This window comes from Plecotus auritus (assembly GCF_963455305.1).
Source record: "Plecotus auritus genome assembly, chromosome: 3".
Lineage (NCBI taxonomy): Eukaryota > Metazoa > Chordata > Mammalia > Chiroptera > Vespertilionidae > Plecotus > Plecotus auritus.
This window is the reverse complement of record NC_137772.1, coordinates 191595327-191618452: the sequence shown is the minus strand read 5'-3', so window position 1 is coordinate 191618452 and position 23126 is coordinate 191595327. Positions and strand designations below refer to the sequence as shown.

Below are 23126 nucleotides of genomic sequence, written 5' to 3'. Positions count from 1 at the left end.
ATCTTTATGCTCAATGTATCTAATTTTTTACAGGAAAAATTGAATAACTTCATGAATGGTTTCTCATAATACCTCAAATGTCAGTTTGTTTTTTTCTTTATCTCCAAAAGGGAAGGGCTGATTTACAACTTCTTTCAAGTATTCCTCAACAAATTCCATTGTCAGTGCAAATTTCCTCTTCATATCGTTTCTGGAACAGTCAGTTATAGAATCATATCTGCAAAGATAGAATATAAAGCAAGTTAACTTGATTGCAATCATTAAAATAAGAAGATATACATATTTTAACTTCCTGGATTCTTAAGCTTGGATTTTAATAATCAACCTTTCTAGATGTTGTGTCCTAGGCTGTACAATGGGACTATTGTGAAATGAGATAACACATGTAAAGCACCTAACTCAGAGTATGCCATAACATTAAGTACTCAACAACTTGCTAAGCTATTGGCAATATGATTTCGGTTTATAATTCCAGAATGATGTTTCTATTATCAAGGGTTGTCACTTTACTCTCTAAAAAAGAGTACCTCGTTTGCATTTGGACGATAACAACCTGAGTTTGAACACATAAATGCCTTTCTCTGTATTTTATTTCCAAATTAATGCCATTTTATTTTTATTTCATCTACTGACATTTTTCCAAACATACTCATGAATCGTGATCTTGGTGGGGATTTCCGTCCAGAGCCTGGCATAGCGCACAGGCACCACGGACTCCTGGGGGTCCCGGTCGACATGCATGTGGAGCATGAGGCGACAGAAAGATGCTCGGAGGTCAAACGGCAGGCTCTCATCCGACATGCACCGCAGGATCAAATCCACAGAGAGCTGTGTCGAAATCTGGTTGATGGCCAGATACTGGCGATCCAAGCACATCCTTGCAAAGAGGTTTAGCTGGTACCTTAAAAATGTTAAACATATTATATCATTTGTCTTGATAAAGTTCTTAAACATCACAGGATCAGTCACTTTCTACTTTTATGACACCAATATTTCCAAGAGTATGTGATACTGGAGTCAAACTTCGTTGGTAGTAGGTTAAGTAATCAAATAACAACATATATGTGAAATTGCCTCCATGCCCGTTCAGCTGCCATTTCCCTTACTTGTTCCAGCAACATGCATCTGGTGAAGACAGTCACTGGAGTCTCTGTTCTAGGTTTCCTAGGATCACAGATACACCCTGATGACTGTGATTACAGCTCACGTTAAACTCAGCTCTGGACTCTAGTATCTACACTCTTTAAGCTTAGATCCACTCAGTTCCTAAACCAAATGTGATCCACCCAAATGGCATCAGGACACTTGGGTTCATCAGCCTCTGAGATCAAGGATTAGCCTCCGGCTTTGTGGCTAGAGCTGTAGAAACCAGGGAACAGGAGGCACTCCCCGCCTTTCTTAGATTCCTGTCATTTGGGCACAACTTAACCCAAGGGCTTCTGCTTTGGTTTTCATCCCATAAGTTCAAAGACATCAGCTAGGTTCTTGCTCACAATATACTCACCACCAGAAACTACCATCAGAACTTTGGCTGCCATATGCCACCACTGAACTTGTGTAACTGTACACACGAGTGTCTCTTAAGCCTTAGGACTCTACTATGTATAAGCACTACATACCCTAAACTACTGGCTACCTCTCTCAGAGGCCACATCTGTAGCTGGATCTGCTTCCTCGGCCCGAGTTCCAGCTCTCTCTCAACTCCATTTCTTAGCTCCTAATATGTCTCTCATATGCACCCACTCCAATCAGTAATAGAAAAAACCTTTGCTGCACAGCAATCCCAACAATTCTAAATTAGTGGGAAATGAGGAAATTGCAAGAGGTATATGTGGAGTACACTGATGTTAACTTTTATTTTTAATATTTTAAATAATACTATATATTTTAGCTACCCTAGTAATGACGACTTTTTCAATTGCCTCTTCCTAGATACCTAAATTTTAGAAGTCTCAGAGAATCTCTTTCAATGAGTATGTGAGATTGAGAACTACGATTCTCTACAATACTTTACCGATAATAGGTAAGAACTTCTAAGTCAGCTTTAGTGCCTTCTTTGGCTTCCTGAGCAAGGTGCCTGATAGCTTTGCCATGAGGTTCCTTGTTGCTGTCAATCCAGTAGAGCCAAACTTCTTCATCATCAATGTCGTCTGAAAGAATGGAGCTCTCCAGCGGGTTGTCCATTTGCATTGAGACCAGCCTTGAAATTAACAACAATATCTATTAAGAATTTCACTAAGAAATATGATAAAGAACTACAATGCTTATAAATAATGAACAGAAAAAGATGATTCCATCATCTGGGCTTACTTGGTTTGGATGAGAATGTCTGCATTGCCTGGGCTCAACATAAATTTGCAGATGAGTTCTTGAGTTACAGGTATAGCGGTGGTGTTGGACACACACAGATCAGATAAATAATCCAAAAATCTGGCAAAAAAATTAAATTGAACATTAAGAAAAAGGCATTTTATAAAATCATAACAAAAACAAATTTGGGGATATAACAAACATGACTTTTAAGATACATCTGTTAGTATTATTTCCATGCACATTTTTCCAATGTGTTGCTCATCTACTACATCATTAGAAACATATTAAATATCAACTTAGGAGAAACCAAGATGGCAGTATAGGTAAACACCTCAACTGCTGCCTCGCACAACAATTTCAAAACTACAACTAAAAGACAAAACGGACATCATCCAGAACCACAGGAAGGCTGGCTGAGTGGAAATTCTACAACTAAAAGGAAAGAGAAAAGCACACTGAGACTCACAGGAGCTGTGGAAGGCAGAGGTATGGAGGCACGCACACAGAGAGGGAGGCGCGGAGAGGGCTGGCAACTGAGTACACGGCTGGCTCTCTCAATCAGGAGGGAGACACAAGCTCCCGAAAGCTCTGCACTCCAGTTCCGGGCAAGACTCTGGGGACCCAGACTCATACGGGGAAAAACTGGACTGTCTGGCAGTGGGCGAAACTCGAGGGCGGCTTTCTCTCAGAGGTGCCTGCAGTGATTACCAAGGGACACTGAGACCCGGGGGCCTCTTAGGGCAGGGCTGACGGGAAGCCACTGTTGTTTGCTCTGCCCTGAGAATCCGCCGCATCCAAGCTGAACACAGAGGCTTTTGTATATGAATAGCCTGGTTCTTTGAATTCTAATCTTACCTAACAAACTGCAGCTGAGACCCAGAACATCCAAAATAAGGCCCAAGGCCCCACAGCAGCTTGCACTGCTTCACAGCTGGGCCTCATCTGGGCACCTCCAAAACCCAAACAAAGAAGAGGAATCTGCAGATCTCTCCGTAGTTCCTGCTGGGTGGCCTCAGGCAGAGGCTAAATTAGCACCTCCTTGGAGGTCCAAGAGCCAGTGTACCCAGGGGTCAGAGTGGGACCATCCAGATTACAACTCCTCAGATCCATAAGGGACACACTTTTGTCTCATAAGGGTGTCTCCAGCACAGAAGTTCTCCCATCATAGACACAACTGATCCTCACAGCCAATTGGCCTGGAGGTCAATTCCTCCCAGTGATACCAACAATAATCAAGGCTTAACTACAACAAGACTGTGCACACAGTCCACAAAGGGGTGCACCAAGAGTGTCCACCTCAGGTTACTGGGGAGGCTGAGCCACTGGGTCCTATAGGACACCTAGCACACAAAGCCATTCTATCAACACAGGGAAGCAGCCAAAATGCAGAGAAAAAGAAACAGGTCACAAATGAAAGAAATGGAGAAAAGCAAACGACTGGATATAGAGTTCAAAACCACGGTTATAAAGTTTTTCAAGAATTTTCTAGAAAAGGCTGATAAATTTACGAGACCCTCAAGAATATGAAAAAGGACCAACTAGAAATTAAGCATACACTGACTGAAATAAAAAATAATATACAGAGATCTAACAGCAGACTAGAGGATCACAAGAATCAAGTCAAAGATTTGAAATACAAAGAAGCAAAAAAACACCCAACCAGAAAAGCAAAAAGAAAAAAGAATCCAAAAATGTGAAGATAGTGTAAGGAGCCTCTGGGACAACTTCAAGCGTACCAACATCAGAATTATGGGGGTGCCAGAAGAAGAGAGCAAGATACTGAAAACCTATTTGAAGAAATAATGACAGAAAACTTCCCCCACCTGGTGAAAGAAATAGACTTACAAGTCCAGGAAGCCCACAGAACCCCAAACAAAAGGAATCCAAAGAGGACCACACCAAGACACATCATAATTAAAATGCCAAGAGCAAAAGACAAAGAGAGAATATTAAAAGCAGCAAGAGAAAAACAGTTAGCTACCTACAAGGGAGCACCCATATGATTATCTGCTGATTTCTCAACAGAAACTATGCAGGCCAGATGGCAGTGGCAAGAAATATTCAAAGTGATGAATAGCAAGAACCTACAACCAAGATTACTCTACCCAGCAAAGCTATCATTCAGAATTGAAGGTCAGATAAAGAGCTTCACAGATAAGAAAAAGCTAAAGGAGTTCATCACCGCCAAACCAGTATTATATGAAATGCTGAAAGGTATTCTTTAAGAAGAGGAAGAAGAAGAAAAAGGTAAAGATAAAAATTATGAACAACAAATACATATCTATCAACAAGTGAACCTAAAAATCAAGTGAATAAAAAATCTGATGAACAGAATAAACTGGTGAATATAACAGAATCAGGGGCATAGAAAGGGAGTGCACTGACAATTCTTGAGGGGAAAGGTGTTGTGGGGGGTGCGGGAAGAGACCGGACAAAAATCGTACACCTATGGATGAGGACAGTGTTGGGGCGGGGGGGGTAAAGGCAGAGGGTGGGGTAGGAACAGGGTGGAGGGGAGCTATGGGGGGAAAAAAGATGAACAATTGTAATTATCTGAACAATAAAGATTTATTTTTAAAAATCAAATTATTTTTATTTAATACAAATATTTCTAAAAAGGATATAAGTTCACTTCTATTTATTTGGTGACATTCATCCTACAGCACATTGATTTACAATGTTTAGAAAATCATTTATCTGCCCTAAAGTGAAATAACCCCAGAATTGAATATCAAAACAAAAGCAGATCAAAGCTAACGCTGTCCTGAGTAAAATAGGAATACAGCACACACTTAATCAAAGTGCAGTCAGAGGCCCATTTCCATCTGCTAACATTTATTGGCTGTGCTAATTATAATTAGTTAAGAAAATTTTATCAATTGCCTTGGCTCTTCTGCATCCCTTTCTCCCAGATAAGGCATCATGATGCAATACAAAGAGAACTTGATGTGGAATCAGAAACCCTTGATATACCACCAATTCTATTCCTTCCTATTGGGCTATTCTTGAGTAAACTATTCCCTAGTCTTCTTTTTCCTCATCTCTAAAATGTGGGTAATAATATACAACCAGTGTACTTCGTGAGAACATGCAAGGATTTAAATGACACAATGTATATGAATATACTTTAAAGTACTATAAAACTATATGTTTTTACATTTAAATATGTATAGAAGGGGTTTAGGTCTGCTATAAGGCAATAACTCTTTATTATACATAATTATTATAGCAATAAGCCTCATCTAGTTTTGTCCATAAAAGGGATATAAAAGAAATTTAACTTTAAAAAGTTCTAAGAATACAGCAAAAAAAACCACCATCCCCCCTAGAAAAGAATGTTGCATGAACCACTTCAAACCTTGGCTCACGATTTCTCCTGAGTAAACTGACAAATGTTTCTATTTCTTTTGCTGTGATATGTTTCTCTAGTAGTTTTCTGTTGTTGTGCAACAAAGCTGTGATGGTATCTTCTGCCAAAATATCATAGCCAATCTGGGACTGCATGACACAGAAATTCTTAGCAATATATTCCTGCAAAAAGAAAGGCTGTCAGAATACACTGCCAAACAGCTTAGAAATGACAGGTTCCATTATGGTCAGCAACACTGGTTCAATTATTCATAACAGAAAACTCACTAAAAATTATTGTCCAAAGAAAAGCAAGTAAATAATTCTTCAACAAATAGGACTTTTTAAGGAAGGAAATGAAAATATTAGCATATACCCAATTTAAATTTTAACAAAAAAACTATATACCTAGAAATATTTTTGAATATGGGTGCTTATACTTTTGAAGTATAAGTGAGAAAATAAATAAACCTAGTTAAAGTAACAATTCTTATGACATGGCAACTAAAGATTTTAACACCCTAACAGATGCCCTTCTAACCCTCATTAAAAGTCATAACCAATGATCCTATCTAATAAAAGAGTAATATGCAAATTGACCGTCACTCCAAGACACAAGATGGCTGTCCCATTCGGTCAAAGATGGCTGCCCCCATGTAGACACAAGATGGCTGCCGCAAGATGGCCTGCAGGGGAGGGCAGTTGTGGGCAGTTAGGGGTGACCAGGCTGGCAGAGGAGGGCAGCTGGGGGAGACCAGGCCAGCAAGGGAGGACAGTTGGGGGGACCCAGGCCTGCAGGGGAGGGCAGTTGTGAGCAATCAGACAAGCAGGGAGGGCAGTTTGGGATGACCGGGCCAGCAGAGGAAGGCAGTTGTGGGAGACCAGGTCAGCAGGGGAGGGCAGTTGGGGGGGTGCCAGGCCTGGAGGGGAGAGCAGTTGGGGGGGGGACCAGGCCTGCAGGGGAGGGCAGTTGGGGGGGGGACCAGGCCTGCAGTGGAGGACAGTTGGGGGGAACCCAGGCTTGCAGAGGAGGGCAGTTGGGAGGGACCAGGCCTGCAAGGAAGGGCAGTTGGGGGGAACCAGGCCAGCAGGGGAGGGCAGTTGGGGGGTACCAGGCCTGCAGGGGAGGGCAGTTGGGGGTGATCAGGCCAGTAGGGAGGACAGTTAGGGGTGACCAGGCCAGCAGAGGAGGGAAGTTGGGGGAGGGCAGGTCTGTAGGGGAGGGCAGTTGTGGGCAATCAGGCCAGCAGGGAGGGCAGTTAGGGGTGACTGGGCCAGCAGAGGAGGGCAGTTGGGGGAGACCAGGCCAACAGGAGAGGGCAGTTGGGGAGGACCCAGGCCTGCAGGGGAGGGCAGTTAGGGGGGACCAGGCCTGCAGGGGAGGACAGTTGGGGGGGAGCAGGCCTGCAGGGGAGGGCAGTTGGGGGGACCCAGGCCTGCAGGGGAGGTTAGTTAGGGGTAATCGGACTGGCCGGGGAGCAGTTAGGCATCCATCAGGATGGCACAGGAGTGGTTAGGAGTGATCAGGTTGGCAGGCAGAAGTGGTTAAGGGCAATCAGGCAGAGGCAGGCGAGCAGTTGGGAGCCAGTAGTCCTGGATTGTGAGAGGGATGTCCGACTGCCCGATGGGATCGGGCCTAAACAGGTGGTCAGACATCCCTCAAGGGGTCCCAGAGTGGAGAGGGTGCAGGCTGGGCTGAGGGACACCCGCCCCCGTGCACGAATTTTATGCACCGGGCCTCTAGTTTCAATATAATTATGGAAAGAAAATAACTCTGTGATCTATACTGTTACACAGAGAATTATGAAGGTAGACCTAGGTGATTTTTCTTTTTGTACAATATGCCACAATGATCTATTAAATCTTCTCTTTAAAATAATGATAAAATTTCCTACCACTTTTTACCTTTAAAAAGCTATCAAATAAGATAATATTATTAATCACTTAATTGATCAGAACCATTCATCCAGTAATGTTTCTTAAAAGCCTACTTCATTCCAGGCACTCAGCATAAGGCAGTAAATAAGATAGATAAGCTTTCATAGAGCTCTCATCTAGCGTGAAAAAAGGCGGGTAAATGAGCTCATAAATAAGATAATTTTACATGTTGATAAGTGAAATGAAACAAATAAAAGGATGGAGAAAGGTGGCAACTTCAGATAGAGTAGATGCTAAGGAAGTGACATTTGAGCTAGGATGGAAATGATGAAAATGATAAAAAGGAGAGAAGCCATCTAGGCTGTGGGAGCCGCAGGTGCAAAGGCTCTGTGGTAGTGAAACCAAGCTTTTTGTGATCTATAAACAAAGGGTGGCCATTGGCGCTAGAGTGCGGAACTGAGTTGAGAAAGCAAGAGCTGAGGTTGGAGAGGTAGATGTTCTCAGGCTGTAGCAAAGGACAAAGATGTTATCCTAGGAGCAAGAGAAAGTCACTGGGGAGTGTCAATCATGCATTATTTAATGGGCTCCTTATTTTTCACACTAACTCTCCTATATTCCAAGCCACTATTGCTCATTCCCCACAATCTGTGTACAAGCAAGGCTGGTAAGCCTTCCCCTTCCCACAATCAAAATGTTTTCACTTCAGTTTCCTGGCTATTCTCCTTGGGGATGTATCTGTATCTATTTGGGAGAATTCATTCATTCGAAAGTGGTCTTGCTTTTCTTTTTTTTTTTACTGGAACCTATCTATTCCTTGAAATTATATTGGTTGTACAAATCTAATTATATTTCAGACAGCAATTTTGTGCCCTTTCAAAATAATGGCTTTATGTTGGATAGCCAATTAAATAAAGGAACTGTCTTCTGTTAGTACGTCATTTTAAAGACACATATTGATTTACACACTTTTATGACTATTATAATTATACTATAGTATAATGCAAACCTCCAAGATGTTTGATAAATAGGTCAAGACGTTGACAAATAATCAAAAGAAATTAGAGATGTTGCCAAATCCTATCCTATAAATAATAATAAACAGAGACTCCATATGGGTTAGTGCTAAATCACAAAAGAACTCCCTCTGAGGACTCTATAAAACATAGCTACGGATAAAGGGAAACAAGGTAATTATGCAAAAGGTAGAACATAAGTCTGCTTATTATTTTAAAATCATGTTCTAAAAATATTATAAAACTGTTCTATGCTTAATACAAAGCATTCTTAGTTCAACAGAAATGAGAAAAGTATTGAACTGGAACGTGCACGAAACGTGAGGGAAAATAAAATCTAACTCTAGGGAATGCTGGGAATTGTTTTCTTTTGTCAGCTCGATGATCTACATCTTGAAAGACATCCCAAAAGAGATAAAGGGTGGTCCATCCACAGTCATATACTCTAAAAAAATCAAAAAGCAGATTTAATATTCTGGAACTTAATTTTTTTCCAATAAAATAAAGACAGCCCTTTATCTTGGTATGTCAAATGAATACAGTGAAGATGGGACAAATAATTCCAATGACAGCATTTTCACTTGGGAAGAAGGGTGTTTGTAAGTAGGATTATATTAAAAAGTATTTAAGGATTTGATTTTATAGTCGCCTTCCTCGCTCTTGCCCCTTGTCATATTATTTATCTTCTGACTAATCTGTTTTACATATTCTTTTTAGACCTTTTCTTAATCTTTAAACAGAATTTCAAAACCAATGTGTTTTAACACATTTTTCTTAGAGCAAATTTTTTTTTTCTTGCCAAAAACCATTCAAATTACTAAAAAGAAATAGTGTGATGAGTAAGAGCCTGGGTTTGAATACTGTCTTCAGTCTTAAAACTGTATAATCTTTGGCAAGTTATTTAAACTCTTTGTGCTTTGGTTCTTCATCTTGACTCAGTACTAACTGAGTTAAGTTGTAAAAAGTGCTCAGAGTTGAGCCTGGTACAAAGTAAGCACTCAATAAATACCACTAACTATTCCCAAATAACCTCCAACTTCTAGGCCTGAAGTCCTAGGCCCTACATGTGACTTAGCGAAACCTGCCTTACCAACCCCCCTCTCACACCATTCTTCCGCACGGACTAAACTCACCAGTAACATTTCCTAATTATACACTCATCTCTCAAACTGGCTAAGAGAAAAATGGGACCCTAGCCTACCTAATAATTTTAAACAAACAAACATGTATATTATTGAACACATTGCAAAAATTACATAATTTTAAGATAAAAATGAGACAAAAGAAATGTCACTTGCAGTTGACAACTTTTAGCTATGTCCCTAGATACACCTGGCTTCCCTGTCTCCGCAGTTGGGAATGTCTCTGGGCAAAAGTGCCCTTTCTAGCATCCATCATTCTCTTTTCATAGATCCGTCTTTTTTAAAATGCCTGTTCCCTTACAATTTATGAAAATGATTCTCATCCTACTGCAATGCTTCCTTCTCCAAGCAACCTTCCTGGATTCCCTCAGGCACAACTGAGCTCCTCTCCCTCTTCTGAATTCCAGCAATACTTTAATCTCTCACATTCCCTCTCTGCCTCTCCCTCATATTTCAGATGCACAAGCCATATCTTTCCCACAAGACAATGAGCTCTTTGACCTTTACATAATGATGAGATGCCTCACATGTTCCTAAACAGCCGAGAAATGTCTCAGTCCTCTTTACATAAGGCATCCTGCATGCCCTCGGCCCAGCAGGAGCTAATACCATGCACACAGAAGGACTCAGACATCCTCCCTCAACAATTCTAACTTTACATGGAAGAATAAATGCATATTTCAGCTCAAAAATACATACAGGTCATTTTTGTGTGTTCCCAATATGACACATTTCATTGCAAAGTGCAATTTTCCATTCCTATTTTAAATGTTCTAGGACAGTCACCAACGAACCTTGCCCATACTGTAAATGTTAAACAGAATCGTGACCAGCCGCCCTCTGACCTGATTTTTCCGGTAGTCTTGCTGCGAATGCCTCAGCACGCGGTAGCAGAGCCTCAGCATGTACTTGTAGGGAGCATATCTTTGGTCCCCCAGATCTTCGAGTCTCAGCATTGGGCCTTCTCCTGCTTTCTCCTTAAAGGGTGCTTTAAGAATCCCAAATACCTACCAGAAAACAAAACAAAAAGAAAGCCACCTATTCTGATGAATGAAGACAGATGTTTTGCAATGTGTTTTAATTTTTTTTAAAATAAGCACAATGATTCAAAAACACTTTTGAAATATTAATGAAAAAAAGATTTAGAATATAGGATCAATAATATATTAAGAAACAGAAAAATACTGATAAAAGAATTCCCTAAACTGAATGACAAAAACATTATTTAAATAAAACACTTAATTTTGATAAGATATTATATTTTATTAAAATAAGAAATATAAAGATGTTGGGTTGTACCAAGTTTCAACAACATATTCAGATGGACTAAAATATAGTTTGATTTCTATCGGCTTTATAATTACATCTATTCTATAGCTTTTTAAAGTCAAAATAATATTTAAAAAATTTATTTTCATTTGAAGTTAACATCAGAAAATTGCCTCCAAATATTGCTTCTAAACTTCTTTATAAAACAATTTACTGTTCTTTGTACATAAAGATGTGGCCAAACCAACAAATCTATCAGCAAATAAGGACCCACATGGACAGCTGGTGGTACCCAGTGACCCAGATTCTTCTTCTAAAGTCACTAATTGGGAAGTATTTAAAAAGCATTGAGGAATTTAACTCTTTTAGGCGGCAAGACAGGACATAGGATCACCTAGTGATGAGTTGGTAGAATGAGTAAATAGTTTATAAAAGAGCACCTAGGGCCCTAGCCAGTATGGCTCAGTTGGTTGGAGCATCATCCTATCCACCAGAGGGTGGCAGGTTCAATTCCCGGTAGGGCACACACCACATTGCAGTTTTGATACTCAGGGTGCATGCGGGAAGCAATCAATTGATGTTTCTCTCTCTCTCTCTCCCTCTCTCCCTTCCTGTTTATAAATATCAATAAAAAAATTTTAAAAGCACCTAGGCAAGGGCGTGAGCATTAATACAAGAAAGCAAAATGAACAGAAATTACCTTTAGTTCATGAAATATAATATGAATTAACGTTTCTTCAATAATTCTATATTCACTAAACCTTGAATTTTATACCTATAATACTGAAATAAAGTTTTTACATGTTGGTTAAAATATTAATAAATTATTCAAGGTCCTAAAAGTCCTTGAAATAAACATTTTTATAAACACACCCCAAAAGCTATTGTCAGAAAAGACTTTGTCTCATTAGATTTGCAACTTACCTTTGAGGAAAAATGTTAATTTTATATTTTCAGACAATCAGCTATAGAATATTAATTGACAATGTCTCCTGTTTTCCTTTCCCAACTTTACAAATAGCACATGTATGTTAATATGATTTTTATTTAAGTATCTTCCTTGAGTCCACAGTTAAAGAATGCAGAAGGCCATTTCTTTATATAGCAATTAACAGAACAAAAAGAATGCATAAAAGCAGGCATATGTTCATATGTGCATATTATTAGGAAGTGAATTAATTTACTGCTGTGTTTTAAACAATTTCAGAAAGAACTTCCAGAGTAAAATCTAGAATATTATATAGGGCACTTGTGAGCTGATGAACAGGTTACCCTACTTTTCTATGAAAGAGACAGAAAGAAGTAGGAAGCTTCTAAGTTCTCCTGGAAATTCTACCTAGAAAATTATCCCAGCGCATTTTCTGGAGGTAGTCTGACCATGTAAAGCTTTTTAGAAAGCTGTGGTAGGCTACGTCCAAGACAGCCCCCAGTGATTGCTAACTCCTGGAATTCATACCCTTGTGGAATCCTGTCTCCTTGACAATGCACTAGAACTGATGGGATGTTACTTCTAGGATTAGGTTATAAAAGGACCATGGCTTCCATCTGGGTGCCCTCTCTTGATCTTTCTTGGACCACTCAGTTCTAACAAAGGCAAGCTGCCAACTTTTTTTTTTTAATCTTTATTGTTGAAAGTATTACAGATGTCCCCTTTTTTTCCCACTGACCCCTTATAGCCTGCCCCAGGCCTTCACCACACTGTCTGTGTCCATGGGTTATGCATATATGCATACACGTTCTTTGATTGATCTCCACCCACCCACCCCACCTTCCCTCTGAGATTCAACAGTCTGTTCCATGTCTCTATGTCTCCGGATCTATTTTGTTCATCAGTTTATTTTGCCCTTCAGATTCCACATATGAGTGAGATCATGTGTCTTTCCCTGACTGGCTTATTTCAAGGCAGCCCTGTGGAGAGGCCCAGATAAGTGAGCTGGGAAATGACTCCTCTCCCATTTGAGCCTTGAGATGACTGCAGCCTGCTATAAAGATCCTGAGCAAAAACTGCCCACCTAAGCCACTGCTCGATTCCTAACCCACAGGAGCTGTACGTATCTGATGTTTCCAGCCACCAAGATTTTGGGTAACTTGTTACACAGCAATAAATAACTAATCCAAGGACTCTCCTGATAGTATAATTCAAAAGACAAAATATGTAAATTTAGCACATGAAAACATTCACCTGTGCCAATATGTTTTGTTCCCTCATTAATTTTTGACGTTCTCGGTTTGGCTTGGTGATAACCACATCCAGAACTTCTTGCCCATTGTTAAGTACATCAGCAACAAAGAAGATAAGGTCTTCCAATAATTTGGTTACAAACCTATGGTAAAATGAAAAGGAAATTTTACTGTACAGTGTTAATTTGGGGGAGGAAGTTAATAAACACTAGGAACTGAAACACTGCAAAACAAAGTATTTTATAATAAAAATTATTTAATCAACAAAATATTTAATGCAGTTAATGTGACCAAAATCTTTACAAGAACATCCCTTCTCCAATTCCTCCAGTCTCCACTCCCACATCCAGTTCCAATCAAGTATTTGTAATGACTATTATGAAATAAAGCCCCATCGACAATCAGTCAATAGGAGAATAACACTGGATGCTTTTCCATGAGTGAACAGCAATAAAGAATAGTTCTGCTTTAGGAAAAATAGCTATTCTTCTAAATTCCTAAATTCTAATCACTATTTTTTACTCTTGACTCAAACTACATCTTGTAATCCTCACTACATTTCAATTTCTCCAATATATAGAATAGGAAAAACAAAATGATCTACGAATAGAAACAGACTAAGCAATCATACTAAAAAATCAGAAGGCCGCCCTAACCGGTTTGGCTCAGTGGATAGAGCATCAGCTTGTGGACTGAAAGGTCCCAGGTTCGATTCTGTTCAAGGGCATGTACCTTGGTTGCAGGCACATCCCCAGTAGGAGGTGTGCAGGAGGCAGCTGATCGATGTTTCTCTCTCATCGATGTTTCTAACTCTCTATCCCTCTCCCTTCCTCTCTGTAAAAAAGCAATAAAATATATATTTTTTTAAAAAATCAGAAGGCCAACAAAAAGCAAGTAAAAGAAGAATTTTAAAATAATTTTTTAAAAAGTGTTTTTAATCCTCAAAGAGATAAAGAAAGCAATTATATACATACAAAAAAAGACAACATATAAAGTGAGATATGAGCAATGAATAGGCAGATATAGCAAAAGAACCATTAACACTAAAATTATAATCATTTAAATAAAAATTTAATTCTTGAAGGTAAACTATTCTTCATATATTGCAAGAAAAATTAGTGATTTATAAGACAGTATCAAAAGATATCCATAAAGTAGCACTGAAAGTTTTTAAAAGCCAAATTATAAAAAGAAAGGGAAGAGACAGGAAGCTGAATTAAGAGGCTCCAATGTGCATTTAATAGGAGTTACAAAAGAGAGATGACAGAAAAAGACAAAGAAGCAATATTTAAAGGAAAATGGCTGAAAGTTTTCCAGACTTGCTGAAAGACATGATACTCAGATTAAAAGCATTCACTAAGTATCAAATGGGACAAACAAAAATAAAAGTTTTACAACAAAGAAAATAATCTACAAAATTATCAGAAAGTAAAGGTGAAAATGCCAATAAAGAATAACAATTCCATTAACAGCAGATTTCTTAATTGGAATGGGAGATAACAGAAAATAATTAAATTATAACTTTAAAAGACTTAGAAGCCCTCACCAGTGTTATTAAGTGGTTAGAGCCATGTGCACACATGCCCCTCCCCCATCCCCCAAGGTACCAAAGAGTCCTGGGTTTGATTCCTGGTCAAGGGCACAGACCTGGGTTGCAGGTTCAATCCCCAGCCCCAGTGGGGTACCTGTGGTAGGCAACCAATCGATGTGCCTCTCTCACATCAATGTTTCTCTCTCTCTCTTTCTCTGTCTCTATCTCTTTCTCTCCCCCTTCTCCCTCCCTCCACTTTCTCTAAAAATCAATGGGGGGAAAAAAATCCTTTGGTGAGGATTAACAACAACAAAAAATACTAAAGAAGAATAATTTTCAAACTAACATTCCATGCATAAAGTATCACTTAAGATTAAAGGTAAAATAAAGACATTTTCATATATGTAAAAACTAAAAGATTTATAACCTCATTGAATAAAGCATGAATTTCAGCAAGAAGAAAAGCAAACCCAAAGAGAAGTGAGATGCAAGAAATAAAGGCAAGCAGAGGAAGACATTAAGTATATTAATAAGTATAATAAATAACTGAAAAATAATTTAGATGCTAAACTTTATAGTAAGAAAAGATGATACATAATAATTTGACATTTATTCCTTTGTAATTATTAAACGCAATAAAATAAAAATTTTAAATGAAAAGAATAAACACAGAACAATGGTTCTAGACAACTATTACAAGAAAGGTGGGAGGCAGAATATCAGCGCATAATTAAAGCATTCCGAGGTACTTTTCTTCCATGAAATATTTAATACAGGGTGGGGCAAAAGCAGGTTTACAGTTATTCATATGGAAAATAATGCAATAATTAATAAATAAGAATATAAGAATAAACTCTGTGTTCCATGTACTCACAACTGTAAGCCTACTTTTGCCCCACCCTGTATCTTCAAGTTTTATAAGAAAGAATATATAGTTAAGATGTTTGCACATATAGTTTAAATTTTATGTTCTATGAACATAAGGGCAATTTTTAAATAATAAAAATATTATCTATGGCTTCTAAACCAATAGAGAAAAAGAAAAAATGGGGAGAAAAATATAAACATCAACCTAACAGAAAGCAATAAAGAAATGGAGAGAAAAGAAAAAAGCTACACTAAAGAAAGGAAAAAACAAACAAAACAAAATACCATTCGATATCAAAGTAATTCCAACACATTATGTATCAAAGTTGAGCAAATTAAGACTATAAGAATAGATTTTTAAAAACCCATCTCTCTGCTCCTCAAAGAGACATGACTAAAACAAAATGGCCAGGAAATCTGGAATAAATGGCTATAGCAAAAGAAGCATCTACTCAAATACCAAACAAAAGATAACTCATGGAGAGATGGCAACATCAGGCAAATAAAATTTAAGGGGACACGCATGATGTTGCCACAGGCAGACATGAGCTCTCCGTCAGGACTACCAATCTGGGAGCACATGCTGCACGGCCGCTGTTCTGGTTGCTGGGCTTCTGTCACCAGCACCGACCGTGAGCCCTGAAACTGCTTGAAGACAAGGCCACAGTCTGTGCCGTTCACCCCTGCCTTACTGCCGCGTGCATACGTGCCTCGTGGCCTGTGCCTGGCGTACACCAACAGTTCAGCAAGACGGGAGACAAATGAATATTCAACTATAAACGGTGCAGAGGAACCCAGTATTTTTCCTGCATCCTCAGAGGTGGAAACATGGCGCAGAAATTCTGGTTTACGATTGCATGTGCCCTTTCTCCCAGCTCTGAACATAGTTAACCGCCCTCCATTTTCCCTTTTGGTGCAGCTCTGCAGAATGAGGTCAGAAATTGCTATGGAAGAATATCTGAGGTTAAGGATCTTGGAGCACAACCCAGGAACTGTGCCTCCACAGTCTATTCCAGGGTTAAGGAAAGGAGGTGTGATGAGAGAGAGAATTCAAACAACACAGGCATTTTGAGACAAATCTGCAATATTCTAACACCTTCCTTTTGACCTGGTATCATTCTTCCTAGAGTAAAAGAGTATCTAATAATAACTTCATTCTCCAGAGAGGGGAAAAAGTCAGAGTCGTGAGGTATTTTCAGAAAGAATTTTATATTGAATTCTAAAACCGAGAAAAATCATATAAATGTATTCAACTCTGCCATGAGCTCTACTGTACTGACAGGCAGTTTTGAATGAATTTTGATGGAAGGTGGCTTTTTCTAAAATTACTAAATTAAGGTCAATAATTGCAACTTCCTATTTCTCAAGCAAGACCTTCTTTATGCTAGGATGTTTTTCTCTCTAAGTCAGTGGGGAAGGAAGCAGGGGGGGATACAAATGCACAATCCCTGCTCAGTCCTGATCCTCCACCTTCCTCAGAATTACCTTGAGAAGTTAAGATTCTCTCCAGCAGTAACAAGAGGAGCACCTCGCACAGGGTTACAGCCCGTAGTGGTAAATGCTTGTAATCCTAATCTTTGTGTGTGTTTTTTCTTCAAGAATCACTGTAATCCCTAGCAAAGGGGACTTTGTGAGACTGAGTAAACTTCTGAGCATACGTGGAGTGACAGAGACTACAAAATGGATTCATCAAAATGACGTGTTAATCGGTAAGAAGCAAATAACAAGTGGTATCAGTATCTGAACATCGGATTCCCTTACTGGTCAAAACTTACTTCTGGTATTTAATCATCTGTAGCGAAGGGAGCAGTGGTTTCAGCTCCTGGCCTTTACTCATTCTCCCCAGAGGAGTGGAGGTACAATTGAATGCACAATTAGTTGTCGTCAAAAGCATTTTTGTTAGGGGGAAAACAGGTATGAACGGAGGAAGCTGAGAAACAGCTATGCCAATTGTTTGCATATTTTAGTATTTTTCCATTAATGGGGGTGGAAATGTACCTTGTGTTGTAAGATATATTTCTAGAAGTTCATAAAACATACATGTTTCATTATGGCATACTTATAATTCGAGCCCCATAAAGGCACCACCTAGAACAGGAAATAGAACATTGCAAGAGCCTCCTCTAAAGTGAATACCATCCTGACTTCTGTGACAATTATCTCCTTGCACTTCTTTATAGCTCTGCCAATTGCTTCAGCACCCCAAATAAGAGTTTAGTTTTGCTTGTTTTGAAACTTCACAAATACTATTAAAGTGAATGAGTTTGTGTCTAGTTCTCATTCAATCCAAGACTTACTAGGTTTATCCATGTTGTTACAGTATACATAGATGCAGTTCATTTATTTTCATTGCTATACTGTGTTCCATTGTATGATATTTACCAAGATGGGACTCACTCAGCTGGTGATGGACGACTGGGTGGTTTTTAGTTTGCGGTTACTTAGAATAAGGCTGAACTTCATTACACATGTGTCCTGGTGCACATGTGTAGGAGCATCTTTCAGACAGATGTTCAAAATCATTCAGCCTAGTAGGGGAGCTGGTGAGTCATAGTGTCCGCTTCTTTTTTTGTGCATGTGCATGTGGTAATTAGTGCGACTGACCCACTTAATAAATCTTGGAGTGCATAGGACAGTACTGTTAACTGCAGGCACAATGTGGTGCAGCAGATCTCTAGAACTTATTCACCTTGTATAAATGAAACTTTATACCCATTAAAGAGGATCTCCTCATTTCCCCTCCCCACCCCCAGCCACTGGCAACCACCATTCTACTCTCCGTTTCTAAGAGTCAGACTGTTGTGAACATGGTTTACAATGGTCGAGATATGGGAAACAACCTCAATGTTTATGGATGGAGGAATGGATAAAGAAAATGCAATATATATAATGAGTGGCCAGATTATTATGATCTCTGAGGCCTGGTGCATGAATTCGTGCATGGGTGGGGTCCGACCAGCCTGGCCAGGGGGAGGGGACATGGGCAGTTGGCTGGCCTGCCTGCTGGTCGAACTCCTGGTCGAGGGGACAATTTGCATATTAGCCTTTTATTATATAGGATATAAACTGAGTGGCCAGATTATTATGCATTCAGAGATCATAATAATCTGCCCACTCAGTGTACATAAAATGGAATATTACTCACCTTTAAAAATAAGAAAATCCTGTCACATGTGACAACATGGGTGAACCTGAAGGACATTATAAGTGAAATAAGCCAGTCACAGAGGGACAAACACCACATGATTCCACTTATAAGAGGAGTGCTGCCTCTTTAACTTTTCTAGTCACTATCAAAACTATTTTCCAAAGTGCTTATACCAAGTATCATTTCACCAGCTGTGTATGAGAGTTCCAATGTATGAAGAATTAGATAAAATATATATATAGTGCCTAACATAGTATCAACACGAGGTAGGGATAAAATAATTAACATCTATCAATATCATTCTCTTTCTCACTTATTTCCAAAACCAGAGTTGAAGAATTAAGGAGCCAGTTTTTCTGAGGGAGTTGTAAGAACAGAGAGCTACACCATGAAGACTGTTTTCTGGTATTATATATTTGGGTTTTTTTTGTGGTACCTGAGCAGAGAATTATATCTTGAATAAGTAAGAACAACAAAAATACAACTTCTCTTAGAACCTTTATAAATCCAAAATCACAAATCAAGTGCAGCAAAAGGTACTGTGAATCTCTTATGAAACACTAAAAGGAAAGATCAGCCCAGCCAGTGTTGCTCAGTGGTTGAGCATTGACCTATGAACCAGGAGGTCACGATTTGATCCCCAATCAAGGCACATGCCCAGGTTGGAGTGTGCAGGATACAGCCAATCGATGATTCTCTCTCATTATTGATGTTTCTATCTCTCTTTCCTTCTCCCTTCCTCTCTGAAATCAATAAAAACTATATTTAAAAATAAAACAAAAGGAAAGATCAGAAAGTAATGAAAAACAACTGTTTTCAAGCCAAACTAAAGTGGAAAAAATAAATATTCCACCAGATTTGAATGTCACCATTCAATCACTCACCATGACCTGCTCATCAGAATCAGGTGTGCTGCTATGAAGAGCACTCTAAATGAATCTTTAAAGATTGCTTTAGAGTGCTCCACATAGAGCACAACATATATGAGTGTGTCTATTAAAAGAATACCATTGTGGTAATGGAACATTTACCTTCAACATAAGAGGCCTCTCTTCATCTGTGTCTATAGGAATACAAGTACTGGTTACCCACGGGTTCACCTGGGGTTTAATGCAGGAGTGGACAATTGAGTCCTGATGATTTAAGAGTCATTTTTAAAAGTTACTAACCTCCTTTCATTCTGAGTTATTGTGCCGTTTTCCAGCTTTTTAACCGTGGTCGCCAGCACTTTATTTGCATCATTGGCAAAATCTAAGTCTCGCACCTCAGACAGCGGGACAGACACAATGGCGAATGCTTCTTTATCTTCTTTTGTTTGGCAAGTTCCAATCTGCAATGTGGTGGGGTTTTGGCCATTCAGATGAGTTGTTTCTTTTTAAATAACCATGCAATATACTTCAAATACCAATACACTTAGTACGGTTTAAGAAATGCAAAACAGGAGTAGATAATGCAAACACATAATTCCCACCCACAACACCTTCTATGAAAGGCGAAAGGAACACAAATTGTCCCTGCCCACACCCTGCCTTATCCCCAAACGTATCCCTATCACACTTGCTCTTTGCTTCCGTTTCAACAGAGAAAGTACAGTCCTGGAATTTTCTCCCCTTTCTACAGGCTGCCCCCACGCTTTGGTATCTGTGCCGCATCCTCCTGAGCCTCACAGCCCTGCCAAAGCCAAGCCACTTACTCAGCTACCTAGGCAGCTGGCAGACACGAGAGCATGATTAAATGAATTGCCATAATCTCTAATACTGGTGAGGATGAGTTGAAAGAAATATGTCATTTACCCCTTAATCCTAGTCACACATGCGGCTGAAAATCAAACCATTTCAGGAACATTTACCTTCAGCATAACAGGCCTCTCTTCATCTGTGTCTATAGGGATACTAGTGCTGGTTACCCATGTGTTGGTACATAAATGTCTTAACCGAACATAGGAGTTCCTAAAAGCAAAATAATATAAAACACATTATAAAGTTAGCCCACTTACATATTAATGTATTTAACAATTTCATACACAATATGAATATAGATATATTTTAGACTAGTAATTGACTCAAGTATTGATCAGTCTGGTTGAAGGAAAATTTCTGGACTATAGACTCTTTCAATGCATGCAGTATTATTACCTAAGTGTGGTCCCTTGACCAGCAGTATCAGAATCACCTGAGAACTTGTTAGAAATGCAAATTCTGAGGCTTCATCCTTGTCTACTGATTCAGAAACTCAGAGGGTAAGGCCCAACCATGAGTATTTTAACAGGCTCTCCATGAAATTCTGATAAATGCTCATGTGACAAGCATTGATCAAGTAACCAACTCTGTTAAAAATGATGACAGCAGTTCTTTTTTTTTGGGGGGGGGTCGTTAATCCTCACTTGAGGATATTTTTCTACTGATTTTTGGAAAAAGTGAAGGGAGAGGGAGAAACAGAAAAAGAGAAACATCAATGTGAGACACATCATATTGGTTGCCTTCTGCACATGCCACAACCAGGGCCGGGGATCAAGCCTGTGCCCTTGACCGGAATCAAACCCAGGACCCCACAGTCAGCAGGCCAATGCTCTATCCACTGAGTCAAACTGGCTAGGACAGTAGTCCTTTCTGTAGTTTAATCACCTGCATGTAAAAGTATACACCGTTTATCTCATGATTCATGGATTCCACACTTGCTTTAAACAGTTCCCAAACACAGTGTGGTTTACTATACCCAAGAGCAAGGTTGTGCTGTGCCTTAAGGATAAAATACTCCTGTTAGATAAGCTTTATTCAGACATGAGTTATAGTGCTAATAGCTGAGTGCTCAATGTTACCAAATCAACAACATAGATTAAATAAGGTGTCTTTAAACAGAAATACACATGAAACAAGGTTATGTGTTCAATGATTGCCAAAAATACTGTGACCAGAGGCTCACAGGAACCTAACTGTGTATTTCCCCTAGGAGCAATGGCTCGGTAGTTGCTACTTCAGGGTACTGGGAATAATAAGGATCAACTGTATATGAACTGTGAGAATGCCTGAGAAAGGACAGCCAGAACTTCTTCCAACTCAAATATCATTATTGTTGTGAATCTTCTCTTATCATTTCATTAACATATATGAGTTGTGTCTATTAAAAGAGTACCATTGTGGTAAGTCCTCTGCTTTCAAGTTCCTGAGAATTTAGTAGGAAATATAAGACATCAATGAGTCATACAACATGAGGCAGAAAGCAATAAAAGAAAGTCAAATAAAATGCCAAGGGCCTCAGAGAAAGTAAGAGGTTCATTCAACTTCATGGTTCTGCTCATTCATAAAAGTAAATAAAATAAAGACTGGTTTTCAAAAATCTAAAATAGCAAAGATCCGACCACTGTCCAAACATTCAGAAATTTTAAAATAACTGTTTTACCATCTTCTGCATTGAGTTACCCAGGAGATGTTATTTGGATTCACTTGTCTTCCCACCTGTCTTTTAAGCATCTGGGAAGTGTCGGCCACATCTATTCAGCCCTGTGGCTGTTGCCCCTACTCTTACACCTATACTTGTTCAGTATATGCTACTGAGTCAACCTAGATTGCTGGGTTCCAAACTAAAGATATTACACTTGAGTATAATTTTATATTTTGCAAGAATTCTGAAAATGAATTAATTCTTTCATTTGCCACACAAATAAGTTGCTATTAAGATCTTGATATAATCTGAATGCCTAACACATGAAGGCATTGTAGCATAGTGGTTAAGAGTAGAGATTTTTTTAGTTCCCACACTTCAGGATCAAATACCTGGGTAATGGTTTCAAAAAGCAAAGCCTGCATCCCACAGCCTACCAGGGATGGGCAAACGTTTTGACTCGAGGGCCACAATGGGTTCTTAAACTGGACCGGAGGGCCGGAACAAAAGCATGGATGGAGTGTTTGTGTGAACTAATATAAATTCAAAGTAAAGGAGCGGAGGGGAGAGCAAGAGAACCCTCCGCTCTTTCGGCTCCGCGGGCTGGATAGAACAGCCGAACGGGCCGTAGTTTGCCCACGGCTGGCTAAACTCTGGTTGCACTGGTCAGAGCAGAGAGAGATCCCAGTGCTACCCAGGTGATTACAATATACAGTCCACTTGAAAAGCCCTGCTCTGTCTCTCGTTCCTTATTTGTAAGTGTGCTGCCAGGAATAAATAAGGACTTGGCAGGGCTTAGCATTAGAAAGTGCTCAAGAGCTTTAGCATAAGTGTAGTTATTATTAAGTGTTCATTAACATTAGCTTTAATATAATTAATGACAAATGAATCTGTTCATACAAAATTCCGTTCTACACTGAGAAAGGCTTCAAAAGTTCTAAGTAGTAATAGATTAACGCTTTCATATAAAGCAAGGCTCAGGGATTTGTCATGGGTCTATGCACTTTATAGTGATAGCTTTTCATCACTTCCTTAAGCATACTTTCTTGGTTAGA

General features: G+C 39.3%; 1 protein-coding gene across 2 annotated transcripts in view; it reads right to left on the bottom strand.

Moving 5' to 3' along the window:
* Positions 1 to 23126, bottom strand: part of ITPR2 (inositol 1,4,5-trisphosphate receptor type 2) — a 456678-nt gene that overhangs the window by 306252 nt on the left and 127300 nt on the right. For both annotated transcript variants that reach the window (XM_080660463.1, XM_080660464.1), the window contains exons 12-20: positions 20540 to 20639; positions 19860 to 20020; positions 13146 to 13287; positions 10540 to 10701; positions 5672 to 5844; positions 2311 to 2430; positions 2015 to 2200; positions 650 to 901; positions 73 to 217 (exon numbers count right to left, since the gene is read on the bottom strand). In XM_080660463.1, coding sequence (XP_080516589.1) covers positions 73 to 217; positions 650 to 901; positions 2015 to 2200; positions 2311 to 2430; positions 5672 to 5844; positions 10540 to 10701; positions 13146 to 13287; positions 19860 to 20020; positions 20540 to 20639 — 1441 coding nt within the window. The remainder of the gene's footprint in view (positions 1 to 72; positions 218 to 649; positions 902 to 2014; positions 2201 to 2310; positions 2431 to 5671; positions 5845 to 10539; positions 10702 to 13145; positions 13288 to 19859; positions 20021 to 20539; positions 20640 to 23126) is intronic.